Raw genomic sequence first — 22434 nt, 5'->3', positions numbered from 1 at the left:
TAACTTATTTAAAAAAAAAAACAAGAAAACATAATAATAAGTCCGACATTTTATCACATTTTTCTATGACGTCATAGTGTAGTTTTTCATACAAATTCCATAATAATTTCGTGTTTTGTCGTTTAGTAAAAATTCATTGATTTGATTAGTTCGAAATTAGCCTATAAATAAAATTGTAAAATAAAAAAAACTTGTTATAGATAATTTTATCATTATTCTTTGTACTTATAGTAACATTTCGAGTCCTTTTCATTTCGAATCTTTATCTTGTGAAGCATGCATAAAAAGTCATTATAATTTAAAAGTTTATTAATTTGTTTGGCATGCCAGTGTACTATATTCTGTCATCCGTGTATATAAATGCACAGTTTTAGGTCATATTAAAGTCAATTCCTATACTATTTTTGTAACGGTCTCCCCTTATAGTGAATGCAGCGCTTAAAATACCCGGCGTCTAGTTTCAGGCTCGTAGAGGTATAATGGTCTGAGAGCCCTACTAGGTTTATGGTAATGAATATTGCAGCGCTCCTCCAAAGCGCTATTTTGTGCTGGAAAAATCTATGTATAAGGAAAGATTTTGTTCTACATACATAAACTCACGTCAGTAATCCTTAATGGGTTAGACTGAGTCAGTAGTTACCGGAACTTGCAGCTACTTTTGCTACCATGTCCTAGGATGGGTCTGGACCTGGCAAATCTTCGTTAGGTAAGCGGAACCTGTGAAAAAACGGGATAATGCTAGGGAGATGATGTCCTAGGATGGGTTCACCCACAGACTGATCATCTATCACCATACAGTTCAATGATGAACCTATCATATCATATAATGATAGATGATCAGCCTCATCTACAGTGACATTTCACGTAACTTCACATTGGATACATGAATAATAGACCTGGATTCAATGATTAAACTACCATAGATCACCTAACCACCAACCATAGCGGTCTTCTATCGTTGTAGCTGGCGATACGGCTCACTATCTATGACAATGGTCTAGCAGAACGCGGTGACGCGTGGCTACTCAATTCATTTAGCGATGGATGTACCTTCAAAACATACATGGCCTCTACGCAAGGATGACACACAAAATCGTGAAGCGTTCCAAAATTTTTTGGGATAAAGGCAAGAGAGAAACCACTGGCCTATTTTTCCCTAAAAAGTAGCATGGAGAGGAATGCTACACCGACAAGACCGTGGCTCTTAAATTTGTGATGATCATGATGGTACCTTTAAAAACTGGAATCGCTAAGTGGGACGTAAAGACGCCAGATTTAAATGGAGTTGAGCTGGACATGTTTGTCGCATGCGCCCTGAGCGGCGGACACGGATCGTCACGCATTGGGTGCCTCATGACGGGTACAAGCGTCATGGTAGACCTCGAAAGAGATGGCGTAACTACTTGGACGTTTGCCGGAGGAACAGACCGGAGTACGCACAAGACTGGGAAAAATGGATAGAGGAAAGGAAAGGTGCCAAGCAGTGGGATCTAATGGTACCTTTGACCAAATGGTACCAATTGGAAAAAACAAAACGTAAATAGAAAAACGGCTGAACTGCATGTTCCCCCACTATCACAAGTAAATTCACCTCCGTGGAGCATTAGCGGGCTTTGCAGATAACGAAGGTTGCTGGTCGATTTCAGAATTTAGATTCTGAGGTTGTGTTCAACAAGATACATTATTCTTTACTTTTTATTTATTTCTAATCTTGAAATCTGTTTATTTAAAAAAAGAATATGTTTATTTGTTATGTCGTTTCGTAAATTATATACAGTGTGTATGATAAACGCTGATTAGCCATAATACGGCGTGTTTTGTTTCAGATTGGTGATCAGCTTTAATGTCGTTTTCGTTTCCATGACAGAATGTTGAATTATCCATCTACTTCAGCTCACCAAAGCCTTTTTTTATGTGACTTATTGTAGATTTGCCGGAAATAGCATTAACTACTTGGCCAGAATCTCACTAAACCCATACTTAGTTATCAATATATGGAACCAGCTAGCAGGTCGTTTCACGCCGAAGTTATGCCCCAGTGGAAATTGTCAATGTAGCTTTATACAAAGTGCCTATCAAGATCAGAATGTTGGCACCACCTGGGTTTTCCTATACGACAATGACTTCCATGGACCTGGTACATTTAGCCAATTGGTACAGGTAATATTTTACAGATTTCATCTAGGTAATTTTGTGTTTCCGAAACTGAAGTGAGTGATCCTAAACTTCGAGAGATTTAGACATAAAAGTCACTATGGTCATGTGATACACCAGCATGCTTCCCAGTTGGGGAGCGCAAGTTCGAATCCTTGTACTAGACTTACACCAATGAGATAAATTTATCTTTAGTGCAGTTTTCACTTACACAGTTGGTTAGACCTTTATAGACGGTGATACGGCTCACCACCTATCACGTTGTTCTAACAGAAAAGGAGTATGTGTGTATGTGGTGTTTAGTTCATCTTGGGGCTTAAAGGAGTCACCATACTGTGAATGTGGTCACCCGGACCAAACCATATCTCACATAGTGAACGAGTGCCCTCTGCACCGGTTCCCAGGTGGTATAGTCGAACTGCATTGTGTGACGGATGCAGCAGAGACTTGGTTAGGGGAGCTTAAGCTGGATATTTGATCCAAGCAGGATATTTGTCTGCCATACGCAATAATAATAAGTTCATCTTGCAATGGATGTACCAATGACAATTTGGTTATAGTCGTGAGCTGCTGATGAATGAAAATATATTTAATGCGTTTATACTCTTCTTCAGTAGTTTAGTATTCTCGAATAAAGGCTATAATTTATTATTTTGAATACCAGTTGCATATCTCTCTGGAATTTATATAACAACCTGTTATCCTTACATAACGTCATAATGTATCCTTCGTCGTTATTTAGCTAGAACATGTAAATATATATAACATAATAAATAATTTATGTTAAAATCTATACAGCACGTAGATGCGGAGCAAGTTTTATGCAACTAGTTTCAAGTAAGCTGCACATTATCTGAATTTATAGGCGAAACTCGCGATAGAAAATTCTAAGTATGTGCTATAACAGTTTCGTAAGAGTTGATGGTGGTAACTTACAGTTTGTTATAACATAACATGAGTTGTGGTTGGAATACTTATAGTGTTATGTTTAGAGTGTTATTAAATTAAATTTAGTTACATAACATAGCATACCCCAACGACCTCAACTGTGGCAAAGGCGAAGATGGGATCCATCGGTACGGCAATGCAGGACGGAAGGGGCAAGTCACAGGGACTGTAACCTGGAACCTGACAGAGGGCAGCAGTAACTGTCAGTACTATTCAGAAGCGGAGGACAGGAGTCCTAGGCTTTGTAATAGACTACTCTGGGCGCCATCCTACTTGCGTCAGACAGAGTACTGCGGGGCGGAACTGGCGGAAGGCAAGAGGGAAACCACTGCCCTATTTTTCCCTAAAAAAGTAGCATGGTGAAAACGCTGCACCGACAAGAGCGTGGCTCTTAAATTGATGATGATGATGAACATAGCATAAACAGCCTGTATACGTGTGACTGATCGGCACAATGTCCGTCAGAGGGTAAGCGCGCGTCACAAAACAAGTCCCGAAGATTTTAATGAAACCAATTGAACTTACCTTTAAGGTATACTGAGTCTCTGAAGCCATGTCATGGTCTCATATTATAAGTCATTTGGGACCCCTAATCGAGAATGTCGTCTAAGGACTACCTCCTTTCCAACATGATGGACTGATTTTCGGTCCATCCATCGTAAAACTTAATAAAGTACCAAATGTGACTGTTGTATGCCTTTTAACTTATTTGTCTCGACTCTCCCCCGCATTATGGATGCAGTATTTTTCTCTTATATTTATATAATATCATCTGGCGGGGAGTAGGAATGTATGCTAATACATCTCTGCCTAACCCTTCAGGTACCTACACAGTCGTGATGCTTTGTAATGTTGTTATTTTTCCCTGACTAGTTTGTGGCAAAAGTATCCGTAACATCCTAAGACATAATCGAGTAAGTACACAACGAAATTACTTACAAGACTATGATTAAATTAGTCGAATGCCTCAGAGAAATCTACGAACAACAAAATTCTACGATTATCTTTGGCCCTTCGGTAAACCAAGGTCTCGTTTAGTAGACGGCGCATGGCGGAGCGTTGAGCGGAGATTACAAAAAAACTTTCGCTTTTTCAAAAAAAGTCTTTTTGACAAATCACATTCCAAATATGATTTTCTTCAACAAAACCTCTATTACTTTCAACTAAGGAATTTCAATCCGGGTTTTAGAACACATTGAAACTGGCGTGTCTTGCGAGGATTTTGTAGCAAAAATCACATCGTCATAATTAGTCATATTAATTAAAAAACAACTTACCTATAGCGTTCACGCAGAATGGATACACAATAATAATTGAATACAAAACAAATACATTTTATAAACAAAGACAATAAAAAATAAAAACAAAAGGCTATTGCAGGTTGCAAAGAAAACAATAACAGTGTATTCACTATTATCTGTTCTTCTTTACCTATTGGTAGATAGACAAGGCCTAGATAAGGAATTAGAAAATAAAGTCAATATTTACTGATTTGATTTCGCACTAATTTCCAAAATCAACTCTTTGTAACTCAGTAAAGTGGAACATTGGGATTTAGCTTTTAGTAGATATATTTGATTTCAACTCGGCTTTGTATACAATAGTTTGTTTAACCAACTGTCTGAGCAAATGTAAATATTTGACTTACTTATTTGTTTTACAAAGATTAACTTAACTCATTCAACCATTTTTATTTAAACGACTATTTTTACTAACACTATTAATTTATTAACATTACTTTTCCTAGAGTACAGAAGAAAACTACGCTTGAATTTCATGATGAAAATGTTTTTGCTTAATCTTATCTCTCATCTCTTTTACACTTGACTCTAATATTAGATAAACAGCTAATAATGTGTACTGTTGGGAGTACAACATTCATCACTTACTGAGAATAAGATAAATATCTAAGATAATACTAATAATACAAATATATGTAGGTACATCTTCTCTCATGTGGGTTGTGAGACCAATGATCGACTAAAGCCCCTGACGTGGCCCATGTAACGACTACATACTTACTTTTATGTATAAATAGTAGCAGGGACCGACTTCTTAACTTATTTTTGGACAATCGAGCGATCAGCCTGCAATGTCTTAACCAAACTAGGAATCACAAAGTGAGTTTTGTGATGTGTCCTCACCGGGACTCGAAGCCGGGAGCTCCGGATCGTGAACTCAATGATTAACTGGACTACCGCTGTTTTAGTGGGTACAGTAACAGGGTGTTACGTTGTGTACAGTATCGAGGACCTAGTTTGCTCAAATCGGTAAGAGAAAGCTCCAGTAAGTTACAAATTATTTTATTTTATTAATGTGAAAGGTTTTATTTACAAGTTTAAAGATTAGGCTAACCGCGAGAGCTTCAGGAATCTATATTAAAAATAAATGCAATCCCTGATCACGGATTGAACGTAAACGTTAGGGCTATAACTCACCGAGAGAAAGCCACGATCGCTACGTCGCCAAATAATTTATATTAAAATGGCTTCATTGCTAACGCGTCGCCAAGTAGCTGACGCGTCGGCAAGTAGCTGACGCGTCGCCAAGTGGCTAACGCGCCACCAAGTTGCTAACGCGTCGCCAAGTGAAACGCATTTCAATATGAATTGTTGGCCATCGTCGTCGGCAACGTAGACTTAAACAAGTCAAAGTTACAAATAATTTTATTACTTACGTATACAATACTTCGAGTTCACCAGAATGTGTTGTGCTACTTCAAAATGTTGTTAGCATCACACGTGTCTGAAAGCAAAGTTAACTCAAAGTTGAGTGCTTCTCTTGCCTTTATCTTTTGGTAACTCTAAAATAATAGGTACAATTTACATTTGAAAGGTTGTAAGTACCTATATGTACGAAAATGGTACCGTAATACATGTCCCAATGTAGGTAAGTATGCAAATGTTATGGTAGATATCTATACCTTTAATGATAAAGCTTAAAGTTATTTTTGTACCGTCTTCTTCTCATACCATGTGGGCTATGAGGTAAATTACCGACCTTATCAACTCTGGTGTCAGGGTTATTATTGAGTCGCTAAAGGCCCTGAGGTGACTCATGTAACGACTATGTGCTTACGTTAGTAAGTAGTAACGGCTTAAAATATCTTCCCCAGCACGGATCATCTTACCTTCGGACAAACGGGTGATCAGCCTGCAATGTCCTAACCAAACCAGTGCCCAAAGTTATGTTTGTGATATGTCCTCACAGGGCCCTCCGGAACGTGAGCGCAATACCACCACCACCACCACCACCACTTGTTTTTGTTCCATGCGCAATATATATATATAGAGAAAATAACGTCAAATCTATAATCTATATATTTGTTTATTTGTAATATATTATTATAGATTTGACGTTATTTTCTCCCTTATTATATTGAATAACAGCTCAAAGTACATAAGCACATACCTTATACAACTCATTCTCAATTTTAATATTCTTTGTCTCTTTTCAAAGTCCAAAAATTAGTGACTATAATTACCAAAGCAAACGTACAAAAAGTCACGTCAAAAAAAGTATCAAAACCGCAAGTCCTCTTAAACCGCGCCAAATGTTTTGTCAAAATCGCCGGATGATCAAGTGTAACGTCCCAATCACTTCAAAAGCCCGGATTACCCCATCGCTCCATATGCTTTTATCCCAAAAGTCGCTCATTGCTAATTTGCAAAGCCTCCAGCGTTTGCGGACCTTTACCTGAATCCTTACCTTTCACCTCTGTTAACATTCGATAAAACCGTACCCAATTTGGGCAAAGCTTGTTGCCCGTAATAAATCTATGTCCCAACCCGGGAATTCTGGCCGTAGTTCGAATGCCTTACTTTATCGGAAACTGGACAGATTAAGCGATGGATTTCAGGTGGGTGATAATTTGTCGAGTCCGTTCATTGATTTGTGGCTTTTGACTTTGAATGTATTTTTTGGGGTTGTTTACATTTATGTGAGTAGGACGTGTGTTGGTTTTTATATATTTTTGTTTCCTTACTTTCGGCCTCGTAGTATACGCAGACATTTTATGTTTTTTTCTTGTTTCTCTTAATCCGGATATTATTGCTGTTTCAAACATTAAGGTGTGGATTCCCTTACCATAGTGCCTAATTGTTTGTTTCCTTTGCATCCGTATTTAATTCTGAGATCAAAATCCACACTTTAGTAAACTAAAAACTCCAGTACGACATCGCCGGCGTGGCCGACATTTTTCCTCATTCAGTGATTATCACTATCAGCCAATTCGGAGCCGAATTTCTCAAACACAAATCCCTCTGACGACGCGACGACCTGAACCGAGTTTCGCCGACTGGACACCATGAGGTCTGTTGTCTGAGAGGAAGAATATTTGAAGGAGTTAATCGTTAGACCCTATAGGGTCGATAGCGATAAGCGCTGAATGAGGGAAATCGTCGCCCACGCTGATAGAGTCGATATCGGGGTCCTGAAGTGTTTGTTGTCGCGAGCCGTTTGGCCTCTTCTATAGCTAGAGTGATTGGGACATCAGGGTGGTATATAACGTCCTTTTCGTGCCGATACTTTTCTGTACCGTCCCTAAGCGAGATATATTTGGATTATGCAAATACCAGGGGATTTGGATGATGCGGAGCAGAATCGAAACATCGTTTTGAAGCTAATTTGAGCCATTGGGCAATGGTTGGCAGACCTAAAAATAATACTTAAAGGTGATTATGTATGCTCCTTTATAGACGTCTTGATTACTCACGCACGTGAAACTTTAGTTACCTACCTTCATTAATTAGCGAGATCTGTGACAAAAGCCTCGTTAGAACTTACTCCGTAGTCTGTTTAGGATAACTTATTTATGTTGGCAAACTTTATTATAAATGTACCTATTTAATGTGGTATATGAATATAACAATATTCATGATTATATTATATATTACGACGGTGTTAAATGTAGACTTTTGTTAACAATTTGTTGTGTTAACAATGGATTCTAAAAGAACATTCGGTCTTTATTGTAGACTACGACTTTATTGTTGAACGAAGAGGGATTACTATTCGTAAATGTAATACTGGGACTTGCGCAGAAGTTCAGTTGCAGTTTCTTGTCATTTATTCTCCTCAGCCAACATTTTGTGAAATAAAGTAGATAGATTAAAAAATATCTAAGTATTATTTACCAAAGTTTATCTAATAAGGTTTAGGTATAACATTTTATAAATTAAATCATAATAAACATATAAAACAATACTTAACACATAAGTGCAATAATATTGTTAAAATATACATAAATATCAATTTTATCACTGACTAATTATTAAGCATGTTGTCCTTTCTACCAGTTACAGTGCCCTTACCGGGTCCATTTTGACACTATAATGCTTACTTCTATGTTTTTATAACAGCACAATTTGTACGAACACATGGTCGCAATAAGACATTTCTATTTCTATGGTTTTAATGTTAACTTTTTCTTGACGATGAAGCGCAGAAAAGCGCTATGAATCAATTGTAAATCATATACTCAGTGAAGTAAAGTTGTGACTGTAAAAAATCTATCATTTATATTTATCCTAAACTGAAAAAAACTACAAAATAATAATTTACAAACACTTAAGTGAAAAAAAAAAATAGGAAAAATATAAATAATAGAGTTAAATAACGGAGGCACGTTAAGCCGTTGGAACCGGTTACTACTTACTGATGTAAGTGCGTAGTTGTTACATGAGTCATATCAGGGGCCTTTGGCGGCTCAATAGTAACCCTGACACCAGGGTTGATGAGGTTGGTAATCCACCTCCCAACCCACACAAGAGCAGAAGAATAATAGATTGGGTAGAGTTACAAGTAATCAGAAGACTAGACAGCTACTTTGGTTACAAAGATTAAGCTTTCACGTTTTTTTTGTAATTGAGTATTTGTAGCAGGTCACTGAACTGCAAAATAGGTAAATAACAATTGTTGAAGGTAACTAAGGTACCTAAGCTGAGTACGCGTAATGAAAACGACAAAGCGTTTTCCCCTCGTATTATTTTTCATGTAGCTTTTGATGGAGTAGGAAGTACCTAAGTGTCTAATTATTCCTATGTATAACACGCATAATGAGAGTGGAACATTATTTTCTTTTAATTAACCTAAGCTACGTCTTCTTGAAATAGGAACTCATTATGTCGATGCCATTAGGGGTGTCGATTATCACTGTCAGCGGTTGAATAGACTAATACACTACCCCACCTGCGGACCTACGAAGGACGTAATATACGATCCCGACGACCCGATTACTCTAGCCATAGAGGCAGCTAATCAGCTCGCGACACCAAACACTTTAGGACCCCGATAACGATCTCGTCGGCGTGGTCGACGATTTCCCTCAATCAGCGCTTATCGCTATCGTCCCACTAAGGTCGATTAAAACTTGCAAATATGTTTCCTCTTAGACGACGCCCTGAGCCGAGGTTCGCACCCAACTGGACACCCTCAGGCCTGTTGTCTTAAACGTTGTACCGGGTGAGAGCCTTCAGCGCGCCCCATTTATCCGGCCAAGTAGTCAGTGCCATCTGCAGCAAATCTCCAATAAAAAAAACCTGTGGGCCTAGCACGCTAACTGCGCGAGTATAGCGAGTAAATGTCAAAACTTGCTCGCGACTTGAATATGAAAAGTGCGTCACACAATTTCACACAAATGATGTTAATAACTAGCAATTTTCTATTTTTTTTACCAAAACAGGTATGTGTTTTTCCTTTTCTTGGCTTTTATTTATTTATTTATGCTGTTTACAACAATAACATTATGGCCCCGATTCCTGCAGACACCACCTAATTTTACTTTAAGTTATACCTGTCATTTTCTTATCCGCCGAAAAGGAAAGGGACGGATGATTGACAACACTTAATTTTAGGGGGAGTGAGTAAATGAATGAATAACCCGGGCGAATCAAAATGTACCTCGCTGGTATGCAAACCGTTTGACGTGTGCTGTCAACTTAATTCTGTCGGGTTATTAGCCAATGCAAAATTTTTATACGGTTGTTTTAGATTTCTGCTTAAAATTGACGTGTGTTCCATAAATTTTATGCTTGTCGATTACCTGTCCCTTTCTTTTTCGGCGGATAAGAAAATGACAGATATAATTTAAAATAAAATTTGATGGTGTTTACAGGAATTAGCACCATTTTTTTTATTGGCGCGGATGTCTCTTTAGTTGAGTGTATCAAGGACCTTATTTTATATCGCGTCGCGTCGCGGCCTGTCGCGCTTACATAGCGTGCTGGTTTTATGTTGTGTCCACTGCATACATTTTGATGTTGACGCACCTATGGTGGCTTTACCATTGTATTTAAATTGTAATTAATCCGCACTACTTATATAAATATTCTCTAATTATACTTTTCAGTCTTCTCTTGGATACAAAGTAGTTTCATGCTGCTTATGATTCTTTATCCCATTGCGGAACTTCAGGAATTCATTTGTTATGATTTCAAAAGCATACCAATGTAAGCGTAAGATTTCTCGAGAGACATTTTTTTTTATTTTTTTCTTTTATTTATTAAACCTTAATACTAAAAAAATAATTTGTCAATGCCCTGCAAAACTGTTTAGACAGTTTGTCTGCAGGAAAGAGTCTCTACTAATAATTATGAAGTTATATGTAATAGTAATTTTGTAAGTAGGACACACATACACAGTGAATGTATCACATTAATTTACATGGCACCAAACATTACGTTTCAATAATCGGTCCTCTCTCCGAGCTTTTGTCATCGATTATTTAAAAAAAAACCGGTCACGTGAGAGTCTGATTCGCGCACCAAAGGTTCTGAGGCTTAGATTTTATCGCAGAAAACGTATTTTCTCTATGTATACCTAGAAATACCTCTAGGTCGCGATTAGCTTACTAAGTGCAAAAAGTTAGTAATCGCAAAAACTATTTTTTCCGTTCAAAAAATTGTTTTCTCCAAACATTGACATTGTTTTACCAAATGCAAATAAGTTTGTAATTGCAAAACATGTTTTTATTTTGTTCGGAATAAAAATACAAATTTACGATTTTCGGATTTATTTATTTATTTATTTATTATTATTATTTGTTTATTTATTTTTCCCTTTATTTGTGCCGAAAGTTTACTGGGGTTTCCTTTTAAGTAACAAAGTGTCTGTGCAGAAAAACTCCGCTCTTCCTTAATATATTTGTATGGAATGTATGAAAATGTCTTTACGTTTCCAAATGAGATCATGACCTCTTCCTTGGCTTTCCCTTTTTCCTTGTTTCGTTTCTTAATACCTACCATATGGATACCTACCATAATCATAATCTAAATATATAAAAGGAGAAACTGACTGACTGACATATCAACGCTCAGCCTAAACGGCTAAATGTAGGCACTTGAAATTTGGAAGGAACGTAGCTTAGGTACCGTAGAGGTGCACGAAGAAACGAATTCCCGGAATTCCCAGGGGACGGGAATTGGCGGGAAAATCCTTTTTTATGACAAATCGAAATTGCTTAAGTTAGACGCTTGAAATTTGCATGCAGGTACCTTAGTTAACTTAAAGCTTAGTTGCAACAGGATATTGCAAAATTCCCAGGGGAACGGGAGTTAGCGGGAAAAAAAAATTGTATAAAAAATAATCGAAACCGCGTAAATTAGATGCTTTCAATCTAGCATGCATGCATACCTTAGTAAATATAAAGTTTAGTTATGGGTGTACTTTGAAAAATGGGAGTTAGCGGGAAAAAAAATTGTATGAAAAAATCTAAACTGCATAAGTTAAATGCTTGAAATTTGATAAGCACTCCCACACACACAAAGATCTCTCTTTTATAACACGCCACGCGGACGAAGTCGCGGGCAAAAGCTAGTCTAATATGCAGTTGCAACGAATCATATTCAATTAATTCAATTAATTATATTAAAAATAACATAACATAAGTTGCGACTATATCCTTTACCCCAATTCAGTCAGACAGAGTATATTCATCGCAAGATGAACTAAATAACCACACCCTACCGGGCTTTTTGTCAACGTGTTAGGTGGTGAGCCGTATCGCCGTCTATAATGGTCGACCTCTTTCTTGGCTTTTCTTTTATCCTTCATTTGTTTCTTATTACCTGGAGGCCTAGTATAATCATATAGTCCTCCTTGTCGTATCCGACAATGGCGACCTCAGTCTCTTCTCTCGTGCGCTCGAATGTGACTGGCAAAGCCAAACTTTGTTCTGAAAACCCGGTCACATTGGAGGCAGAATAGCTGTCCATCCGAGTTAAAGGTGTAGCTATAGGTGGGTTTGGGACGATCCTTGCGTTTTTGGCGTTTTTCGTCGAGCTCTTTCAGACGATTTTGTTCAAAGTTGGCCACCCCTGTTTTGACACAGTGACGCCAATCAGGTCTTAAAACAGCAAGGTCCTCCCAGCGTTCAGTGGAAATATCGCAGGCGGTCAGGTTACGTTTCAAGACGTCCTTGTACCGCAGATATTGTCCCCCGCGTTTACGCTTCCCACTCGCTAGTTCGGATATATATTCATCGCAAGATGAACTAAATAACCATACCCTACCGGGCTTTTTGTCAACGTGTTAGGTGGTGAGCCGTATTATATCGCCGTCTATAATGGTCGACCTCTTTCTTGGCTTTTCTTTTATCCTTCATTTGTTTCTTATTACCTGGAGGCCTAGTATAATCATAATGAGCGATAGACAGTTTGTGACCTTCAGTTCAGTTCAATTTAGGACCTAAAGTGGATTGTAATAGGTTTCCTTAACACGTTCACTGTGTAACTGTAAATTAGATATCAACCCCTCACGTGCAATGTCAATTTTTAGATATTTATGTACATGTGCCACAAAAAATGTGCCCGACATATGGGACATACACAAAATTTATTGCCTCATATGTGGTTCATACACACTGAACGTGTTAAGTTGACCGCCACGACACTATGCCCCGGCTGGTTGCAACATTTTTTTTTGTTTTTCTAACTAAATAATAATCTTCTACCATTTTATGATTTAATTTAGTCTCATAATTTCAAATAGACAACTTAATTAGTATCATCAGCCCTACAACACGAACAGGAATAAATGCCGTTAATTAGGCTATGTTTGTGTTCGTCACAACTTCAAATGTGCGAGGTGCGAACGCCTAGCCGACGCAATTAGCAACGTTGTGTTGATCGCATACGAATTTTGTGTCAACGTTTTCAAAGGAAATTTTGTAATGCCTGACAAAATGTGAAAGCAGATAAAGATGACATGTGTTGCTGTTATTTTTTTGGAAGATTAATTACGTCTATTCAAAATATAGGAAGCTATGATGCCTATTTTTTGGACATCTTGATATTTTTAGTAATTCAAGTTGCCGCGACAATTCCGTCGTTTTATCAGGGTTTTTTTTTCTAAATATAAAGCTCACGATTCGTTCATTAAGGGTAAAAATAAGAGAATGAATGTAAAAATGTTCCGGACTTTGACGTAGGAGCACAGAATAAGGAATAATAATACGTATAGAACGGCAACTCTCCGCTCCCTACCACACCAGCGGTTGAGCCAGGTTTACCTCACCCCCCCCCCCTCGGTCTTACTTTAGTCTTCAATCGTATGACGTCACACACACAGATGCGCGTGTACGATAACGTCAATGTGTAGTAGGTACCTGTGTAAAACGAGGTGTTTTGTATGAAGTCATCATCATCAATTTAAAAGCCACGCTCTTGTCGGTGCAGCATTTTTAAATGTTACTTTTTAGGGAAAAATAGGGCAGTGTATGAAGTGACCGGGAGTTAAACAGTTCATATTATCGAAATTATTTATCTAAAAAAACAATATTATTGCTTTTTGACATTATTTTGTTGGCATTGCGCACTTACTTTTACATGCGTAAATGTCTAACTTCAATATTGACTTTTAGATGAATTGCTTCGATGTGGCTTTTTAACCCCTAACTAGATCTTTTATTTATTTATTTTTTTACCTATACAGCTGGTGTGAACCAGTATAATTGGTGTTCCAATAACTCAACTGAAAACCTACATGGATCACGGGATAAAAAAATGCAATGAAATAGCAAGCTCTAACGGTCTCGACGTAAAAAAAAAGAATACTTGTGGGTTTCCACTTTAGGTTTGGCCAATAGAAATTCCGCGGAGTTCTGTTCTCGAGTAGAATTTATATTGAAAAAGGTAGAATCGATATTGAAAGGACAATAAATAAAATAGTTTGCGCTTCACATAATCGACACTTTCAAACGTGAGTGTTTTGTAGCGAATTGGATCCATTAAATAAATAAATACATTGGTAGTTAAATAAATACTTGTATTTTTTACCTCTCCTTGTTCCTTCCGTGAAAAGGTGGATTTATAATGCTATTTAAATATATTTTCATGGTGCCTGTTCGCACAGTTGGCTCGATTAATAGACGGTCATACGGTTCACGACCTGTCACGTTGAAGTGTGAGTACTTAGTTCATATTGCGATGAATATATCTCTGACTGCCCGTCCGTGGACACTATACGTTTTTATGTGGGATAAAGAATTTAAGGGATATTCAATTTATCTTCACTACATTTGCTTTCTCCTTTTTACAAAAAAACAAATGCACCTTTACATTCCCCAATAATCCACCCTTTTTATTTTTAAAACAAAACAATATACTTCCCTCCCATTCTAAATTCATACCATTATTATTACGTATGGCAAAAAAAATATCCTGCGTGGATCATAGCTTAAGCTCCCTCAACAAAATTTCTGCCGCATCCGTTACCCAATGCAGCTCAGCTATGCCACAGAAGAGGGCACTCAATTCATACGACAAAACAACCAAATCCCCATTCATTATCCTTCCATAATATTCTCTCTTACTTTCTTATCAATCTTACGTTCCGTTTACTATCCTACATGTGTTGTGCCACTGGTAGGCCATTATGTAGTCAGGAAAGGCTTTTTATGCGGTGTGTACCCGAGGACGAATTTCTGAATGAGGTAGACATGGTATCTATGTATTTATTTACGTGACTTAATAGATTTGCCTCAGACAACACACTATTGAGGGTTTTTACATGCTATGTTCCCCAACAACAATATAGATGGCGTTGTACAGATTTAACATGATAATTACCTATTAACTCATTGCTCGGGTCGGATACATAATTATTAAAAAAAATGTTATATGAAATAAAATGTTGCTTTATATTTGGATCAGATATGGTATAGAATTATGATGCTACCTATTATTGTGATCAGGGGGTTTAAAGTGGCCACATCGAAACAATTCATCTAAAAAAGTAATAATGCAATTTGACATTTGCGCATATCAAAGTAAGTGCGCAATGCTAACAAATGTCAAACAGCAATATTGCTTTCTTCGATGAATTGCTTCGATGTGGCCATTTTAATCCCCCAGAATAATAATGGATGGAATAACAAGAGCCATCATTTATACCCAAATACAAAGATACCTAAAAGATGCATAATAATTATGTCTGTAGAACTAATTTATTATATACGGAGTTGTGTAGACACAACTCATAGTGGTAACACTTACGTCATCAAATGGCTAGCAATGGCGGCTTTTCATAGGATTGAGCATACCTGCTTTTGTGATACCATGGGTACATAATGATTTACACCGTTATCTACAATTACGATTTCCCTCAATCAGCGATTATCGCTATCGACCCACTAGGGTCGAATAATTCTTTCAAATATTTTTCCTCTCAGACGACGCCCTGAGCCGAGGTTCGCGCCCAATTGGGCACCCTCAGGCCTGTTGTCTTAAACGTTGTACCGGGTGACAGCCTTTAGCGCTCCCCATTTGTACGGCCAAGTAGTTAATGCCAAATCTACAATAAGTGTCGTCAAAACAAAAAAAGTTATCTACAATAGGTATATGGAAATATGCGTAGTAAATACCTTTATTCCAGTTGTCAGTGTGCACGGCGTAGGTATGCGGTTGGAAATAAATAATCCTTACGGGGTAGAAGTCCGTATAATATTATACTCCACACGATAAATTATACAACAAATATACACACAACGCACACAGAAAGAAGGAGAACAGTAACGGAAAGATAGGCAAAGCGTAGCACGAACACTAGAGAACAGCACAGAAGATACAGCAAAAATTAACAACGTAGCGAGAACAAAGGAAATTTTAAGCTCAAGCAGCGTGCGCTTCGCGTCGAGATAGGTATCTGACTGGCGCCACGCAGTCTGCGCCGGCGCCGCGAATCGACCGGCCTGACGTCACACAGCTACGCCCGAGGTGAGAACAAAGAAACTAGTTTCGCCTCGAAGTTTCCACTGATGTACGGCAACAGGTGCGGCCGGACGATCAGCTGATGTTAGGATGAATATCGTATGTAAACGCTATTCTACTTGTATTACGATACTATATTATAAATATATTATACATTATATTATCGTATATATTTGTGTTGTTGTAACTGTTTATTGTATTGTGTATTTTATGTATATTTATATATAAATCATAATATTATTATAAGTAAGATAATGTTTTATAAAATAGGTAATATATTATAATTATTATAGAATTTATGTATTGTACATAAAATGTAAATATATTATTATGAAGTAGGTGAGTAGCCTACACCACCCCCTTCCAGAGACCGTCAAGGGCGGTAAAAATCTGGGAATCTAACATGACGTCCAGAACGAGTGGTACGCTCTGTGATCGGATTCGGTGGCGGTGGTTCTTCACGATAAGTGTCATCGTCGGTGGAAGTCGACAGTATGTAAGCCGGCTTAAGGCGGTCTAACGATACTGTGACTTCTTTACCCTTGATGAGAAGTTTATAAATTTTGTCACCCCTACTCAGCACCTTATGTGGGCCAGTGTACGCTGGTTGTAGCGAACCACGTACTGTGTCTTCACGCAAGAAGACGTGTTCACTAGTCGGCAGCTCCTTGAAGATGAACACCTTGTCTCTTCTATGGCGTGAAGCAGGTGCTGGTCGCAGTGCCTCAGCGAATGAGCGGAGACGGGCGGAAAATTCCGATATGTCGGTGGTTCCACCGACACCGCTCTCAAAAAATTCACCAGGGAGGCGTAAAGGTTCGCCATACACCAGTTCTGCAGAGGAACATTGCAGGTCATCCTTAAAGGAACTGCGGACTCCGAGCAAAACCCAAGGCAAGGACTCGGTCCACCGGTCATTTGCATGGCACATAATGGATGCCTTTAATTGCCTGTGGAAGCGTTCCACCAGGCCATTGCACGCTGGATGGTAAGCGGTCGTCCTTTTGTGCTCAAATCCAGCTAGCTTAGACAAGCACTGGAATAGGGCAGACTCGAACTGTCGACCGCGGTCTGTGACAATGTCCGTGGGACAACCAAATCGGGCTATCCACGTGGAGAGCAAAGCCTTTGCTACTGTTTCAGCCGTGATGTCCTCTATCGGCACGACTTCCGGCCACCGAGTAAACCGATCAACGGCTGTTAAACAGTACCTAAAACCTTGCGATAGTGGCAGTGGACCCACGAGGTCTATGTGGACTTGCTTGAAGCGAGCACGGGGCAAGTTGAACGTGCCGAGTGGAGCAGTCACATGACGGCTAACCTTGGCGCGTTGGCAAGACAAACAAGTTTGTGCCCAGGTCCTGCAGTCTTTCCTTACTCCTGGCCATATAAATCGCTCTGCAACTAATTTGGCTGATGCGTTAGGGCCAGGGTGGCTGAGGGAATGTAGGCTGTCAAAAACTAGCTTGCGGTAAAATTTTGGTACATAAGGCCTGGAAGTCGGTGTACTGACGTCGCAGTACATTGGTACGTGGCTTCCAGGTACGATACGTTTTTCTAAAAGCAACGATGAACCGCCCTCCAGCAGTTTCGCTAGCTCCGGATCGGAAGACTGGCTGTTCGCTAGTGTCGCTAGGCTAACAGGCACTTCCAGTTCCTCAATACGGGACAAGGCATCGGCCACGACATTGTCTTTGCCGGAAATGTGCCTGATGTCCGTAGTGAACTGAGAGATAAAATCTAAATGTCGGTACTGCCTAGGCGAACAGTTGGTCTTCCTTTCGTGGAATGCGAAACTGATCGGCTTGTGGTCAGTGTAGACAATAAAGTGCCTCGCTTCGAGCATGTGCCTAAAGTATTTAATAGCCTCGTAGATGGCTAGTAATTCCCGATCGTAAGGAGAGTATTTTTCTTGCGATGGGCTCAGTTTACGGGAAAAGAACGCCAGTGGCTGCCATGTGTCATCCTTCAGCTGCTGTAAGACTGCGCCTATCGCCTTGTCTGAGGCATCCGTCACTAAAGCTAATTTTGCCCCACAGTCCGGGTGTGACAACATTGCAGCGTCAGAGAGGCAGTCCTTAGTGGCGTTGAAGGCTACCATGGCTTCACCTATCAAGTTTATTGGCTGAGATCCCTTGACTGCCCCTGCCAACAGGGAGTTTAGTGGACCTTGGATTTCGGCTGCTCGTGGGAGGAACCTACGGTAAAAATTTACCATCCCCAAGAATCGCCTGAGCTGCCGAACGTTGGTGGGAGGGGGAAAATCACGGATGGCTTGAATTTTGGAGTCCAGTGGTCTGGTGCCGCTTGCTGAGATACGGTATCCCAAAAAGGTTACCTCAGGGACCCCGAAGACGCACTTGGAAGTGTTTATAAGCATGCCGTAATCCCTCAACCTACTAAAAATTATCCGAAGATGTTCCTCATGTTGCGCGTCGTCCTTGGAAAATATAAGGAAATCGTCCAGATAACAGTAGACGAAATCCAGCCCTCTGGTCATTTCATCCACGAACCTCTGAAAGGTTTGTCCCGCATTCCTTAGCCCGAACGTCATAAACGGGAACTCAAACAACCCGAATGGAGTCGTTATGGCCGTTTTGGGAATGTCTTCTGGGCTGACAGGTATCTGATTGTACGCCTTCACTAAGTCCAATGTACTGAATATCTTGCAATCCGTTATACTGTGAGCAAAATCGTGGATGTGCTTAATCGGATACCTGTCAGGCACAGTGCGGGCATTCAACATGCGGTAATCACCGCAGGGACGCCATCCGTTGTCCTTTTTCGGGGCTAAGTGCAAGGGCGATGACCAAGGGCTTTCAGAAGGTCTAGCTGTACCACTAGACAGCATTGACCGAAATTCCTCTTGGGCGATTTTCAATTTATCCGGCGCTAAACGTCAAGGAGAGCATGCAACTGGGGGACCTGGTGTCGTGCGGATGTGATGTACCGTGTTGTGACGTGTAGTGCGGTGTATACCAGCTGGTCGAGTGATTTTGGGATAGGCGTCGAGGATCCGATGAAACCTCGTGTCGCCAGTCAGCACCTTAACCGAAGATATATTATCTAGCTTATGATTTACTAGTATTGCGTTAGCACATAACGTGGTGGTATTGTCCATCAAACGCTTGTTTCGGCAGTCTACAATTAGGTGGTAGAAATTTAAAAAATCTACGCCAATTATTGGCTTTGTAACATCGGCGACAATAAAACGCCAGGTAAAATCTCTACGGAGGCCGAAATCAAGAGTGAGGTGAACAAAACCATACGTATTTATATCCGAGCCATTGGCAGCACTAAGCACGTAATCAGTCCTCGCACGACGATCACGCAGTAAAGATCGGGGAAAGACACAGAGGTCGCTACCGGTGTCGACCAGAAATTGCGTCTTCGTCGATCGGTCGGTGACGAACAGGCGACCAGAAGAAGTTGGGCAATCGTCAGCCGCCATTAGCGACTGCCCCTGGCATTTTCCGCCTTGTAGTCGCAGGGACGGATGCATCTATGTGCCTTCTCGCCATGTTTCGCATGGTACCAGCACAGCGGGAACTTCCGGTAATTGGACTGGGATCTCGATGTGGATCGGCTACGACTCTGTCGCCTTCCGCGCGACCGAGAATGTCTGCTGCTGCCACCACTCAACTGCTGGAACTGCCTGCGAAGCTCTGCAATCTCGCGAGTGAGGTCACTCAGCACAGATCCCGGTATCCCTGTCTGCTGAGTCTGGCTTGTCGACGCTGCAGCTACCACCGGTGAAGAGGGTGCGATGTCGTTGACCCTGTCAGCCAAGTCCGCCAGGTCGTCGAGTGCAGCAGATGATGCCTGACCAGCTAACACCGTCTGGATGCTTCTAGGTAGGCGACTTGTCCAGATGGTTTTAATGAAGTCGTCGGGCACGTCGTCACCAGCAAGGCTCTTCAGATGTCGCAGGAACTGCGAAGGCTTGCGGTCACCTAGCTCCTCGTGCATCAGAAGCTGCTTCATCTTCTTCTCATTGGAAGCGGAGAGGCGCTTTATGAGCTCCGTCTTGAGCTTCTCGTACTTGCCAGTTGCGGGTGGTCGCACGATAATATCCTTCACCTCTCTGGAGTACCGGTTCTCTAGCTGTCCCAACACATAATAAAATTTGGTGGTGTCGCTGGTAATTCCGGAAATTAGGAACTGGCCCTCCACATTCGCGAACCATATCTCCGGCTCCTCTGGCCAAAACGGAGGAATCCGTACACCGACTTTATCAACATCGATGTTGACGGATGGTGTTGTGGAAACGCGATTTCTGACGTCAGCTGGGTCGTCGCTTCGTGCGTCTCTAAATTCCTTCTCCATGTTCTATTGGGGTCACCAGTATGGAAATATGCGTAGTAAATACCTTTATTCCAGTTGTCAGTGTGCACGGCGTAGGTATGCGGTTGGAAATAAATAATCCTTACGGGGTAGAAGTCCGTATAATATTATACTCCACACGATAAATTATACAACAAATATACACACAACGCACACAGAAAGAAGGAGAACAGTAACGGAAAGATAGGCAAAGCGTAGCACGAACACTAGAGAACAGCACAGAAGATACAGCAAAAATTAACAACGTAGCGAGAACAAAGGAAATTTTAAGCTCAAGCAGCGTGCGCTTCGCGTCGAGATAGGTATCTGACTGGCGCCACGCAGTCTGCGCCGGCGCCGCGAATCGACCGGCCTGACGTCACACAGCTACGCCCGAGGTGAGAACAAAGAAACTAGTTTCGCCTCGAAGTTTCCACTGATGTACGGCAACAGGTGCGGCCGGACGATCAGCTGATGTTAGGATGAATATCGTATGTAAACGCTATTCTACTTGTATTACGATACTATATTATAAATATATTATACATTATATTATCGTATATATTTGTGTTGTTGTAACTGTTTATTGTATTGTGTATTTTATGTATATTTATATATAAATCATAATATTATTATAAGTAAGATAATGTTTTATAAAATAGGTAATATATTATAATTATTATAGAATTTATGTATTGTACATAAAATGTAAATATATTATTATGAAGTAGGTGAGTAGCCTACAGGTATGTACATAAATGTAATTAATATTATGAATGTGAAAGTTTGTGAGTATGGATGTTTGGATGTTTGTTACTCTTTCACGCAAAAACTACTGAATGGATTTAAATGAAACTTTACAATAATGCAGCTTATACATCAGAATAACACATATGCTACAAATTATAAAAATATTAAGTAAATTGTGAAAAATGTGACGATAAGTGTCAAGTAAATAGGAAAATTCTACCATCTGCAAGCAATTCTGGCGCTGAAAAAACACATTATTATGTTATGTATGATGTGATGGAAAAGTTTATCTTAAATGGTCCTACAAAAATAGCTGTGTAGTGATTGATCTATATACGGTTTTTTGTAATCATTAAATTTAGAGTTACCCTAAGTTTAATCAGTTATAAATCGGAAATTCTTACCGCGGAAACCGAAATCCACGCGGACGAAGCCGCGGGCGGCCCTGGTTAAGCATAAAGCAAAGTTTAATATCAATTAACAAGATTTTAATAAAGAAGCTCACACGACGTTGGAGCTTAATTAATTAAGCCCCATACATTACCTACATGTCAGTTGACATAATGAGATTTTAATTTGATTGCTAGTATAAAGTTCCCTTAGGGATTGCATGGTTAAAGCTACCTCGCGCGTCGCGATAAATACTTCCCGTGTTTCAACCAATAAACGCAGCTACTCAACAATCAACGAACAAAAGTCAACGGCCTCCGCGGTCTAGTGGTTTGAGCGTTCGGCTCACGATCCGGAGGTCCCGGGTTCAAATCTCTGTGGGGACATATCCCGAAAATCACTTTGTGATCCCTAGTTTGGTTAGGACATTACAGGATGATCACCCTGATTGTCCGAAAGTAAGATGATCCGTGCTTCGGAAGACACATGAAGCCGTTGGTCCCGGTTACTACTTAATACTGATGCAAGTTAGTTACATGAGCCTGAGGGGCCTTTAGCGGTTCAATAGTAACCCTGACACCAGGGTTGATGGGGTCGGTAATCCACCTCACAACCCACACGAACTTAGTCCTCGGGGATAACTTGCTGGCAGATTATAAAACCT

At 40.0% G+C, this 22434-nt stretch overlaps 2 protein-coding genes across 2 annotated transcripts in view; both read right to left on the bottom strand.

The window, feature by feature from the left end:
- Positions 1 to 6209, bottom strand: part of LOC126371513 (uncharacterized) — a 46837-nt gene extending 40628 nt beyond the window's left edge. Inside the window, exon 1 of the mRNA XM_050016833.1 lies at positions 5780 to 6209. The gene's annotated coding sequence lies outside the window, so the exon portion shown is untranslated. The remainder of the gene's footprint in view (positions 1 to 5779) is intronic.
- A 13548-nt stretch (positions 6210 to 19757) lies between these two features.
- LOC126371587 (uncharacterized) lies at positions 19758 to 20633 on the bottom strand. The gene has a single exon (XM_050016907.1). The coding sequence runs from the start codon at positions 20631 to 20633 to the stop codon at positions 19758 to 19760; it is 876 nt and encodes a 291-aa protein (XP_049872864.1).
- Between the last annotated feature and the right edge of the window lie 1801 nt (positions 20634 to 22434).

Source organism: Pectinophora gossypiella, chromosome 12 (genome assembly GCF_024362695.1).
Source record: "Pectinophora gossypiella chromosome 12, ilPecGoss1.1, whole genome shotgun sequence".
Lineage (NCBI taxonomy): Eukaryota > Metazoa > Arthropoda > Insecta > Lepidoptera > Gelechiidae > Pectinophora > Pectinophora gossypiella.
Note: the sequence above shows the minus strand (reverse complement) of the source record. Positions and strands in the feature narration are given on the sequence as shown.

What these genes read in the sequence shown, in the direction of transcription:
- LOC126371587 (XM_050016907.1), bottom strand. Translation starts at nt 20,633, where the DNA reads ATGGAGAAGGAATTTAGAGACGCACGAAGCGACGACCCAGCTGACGTC.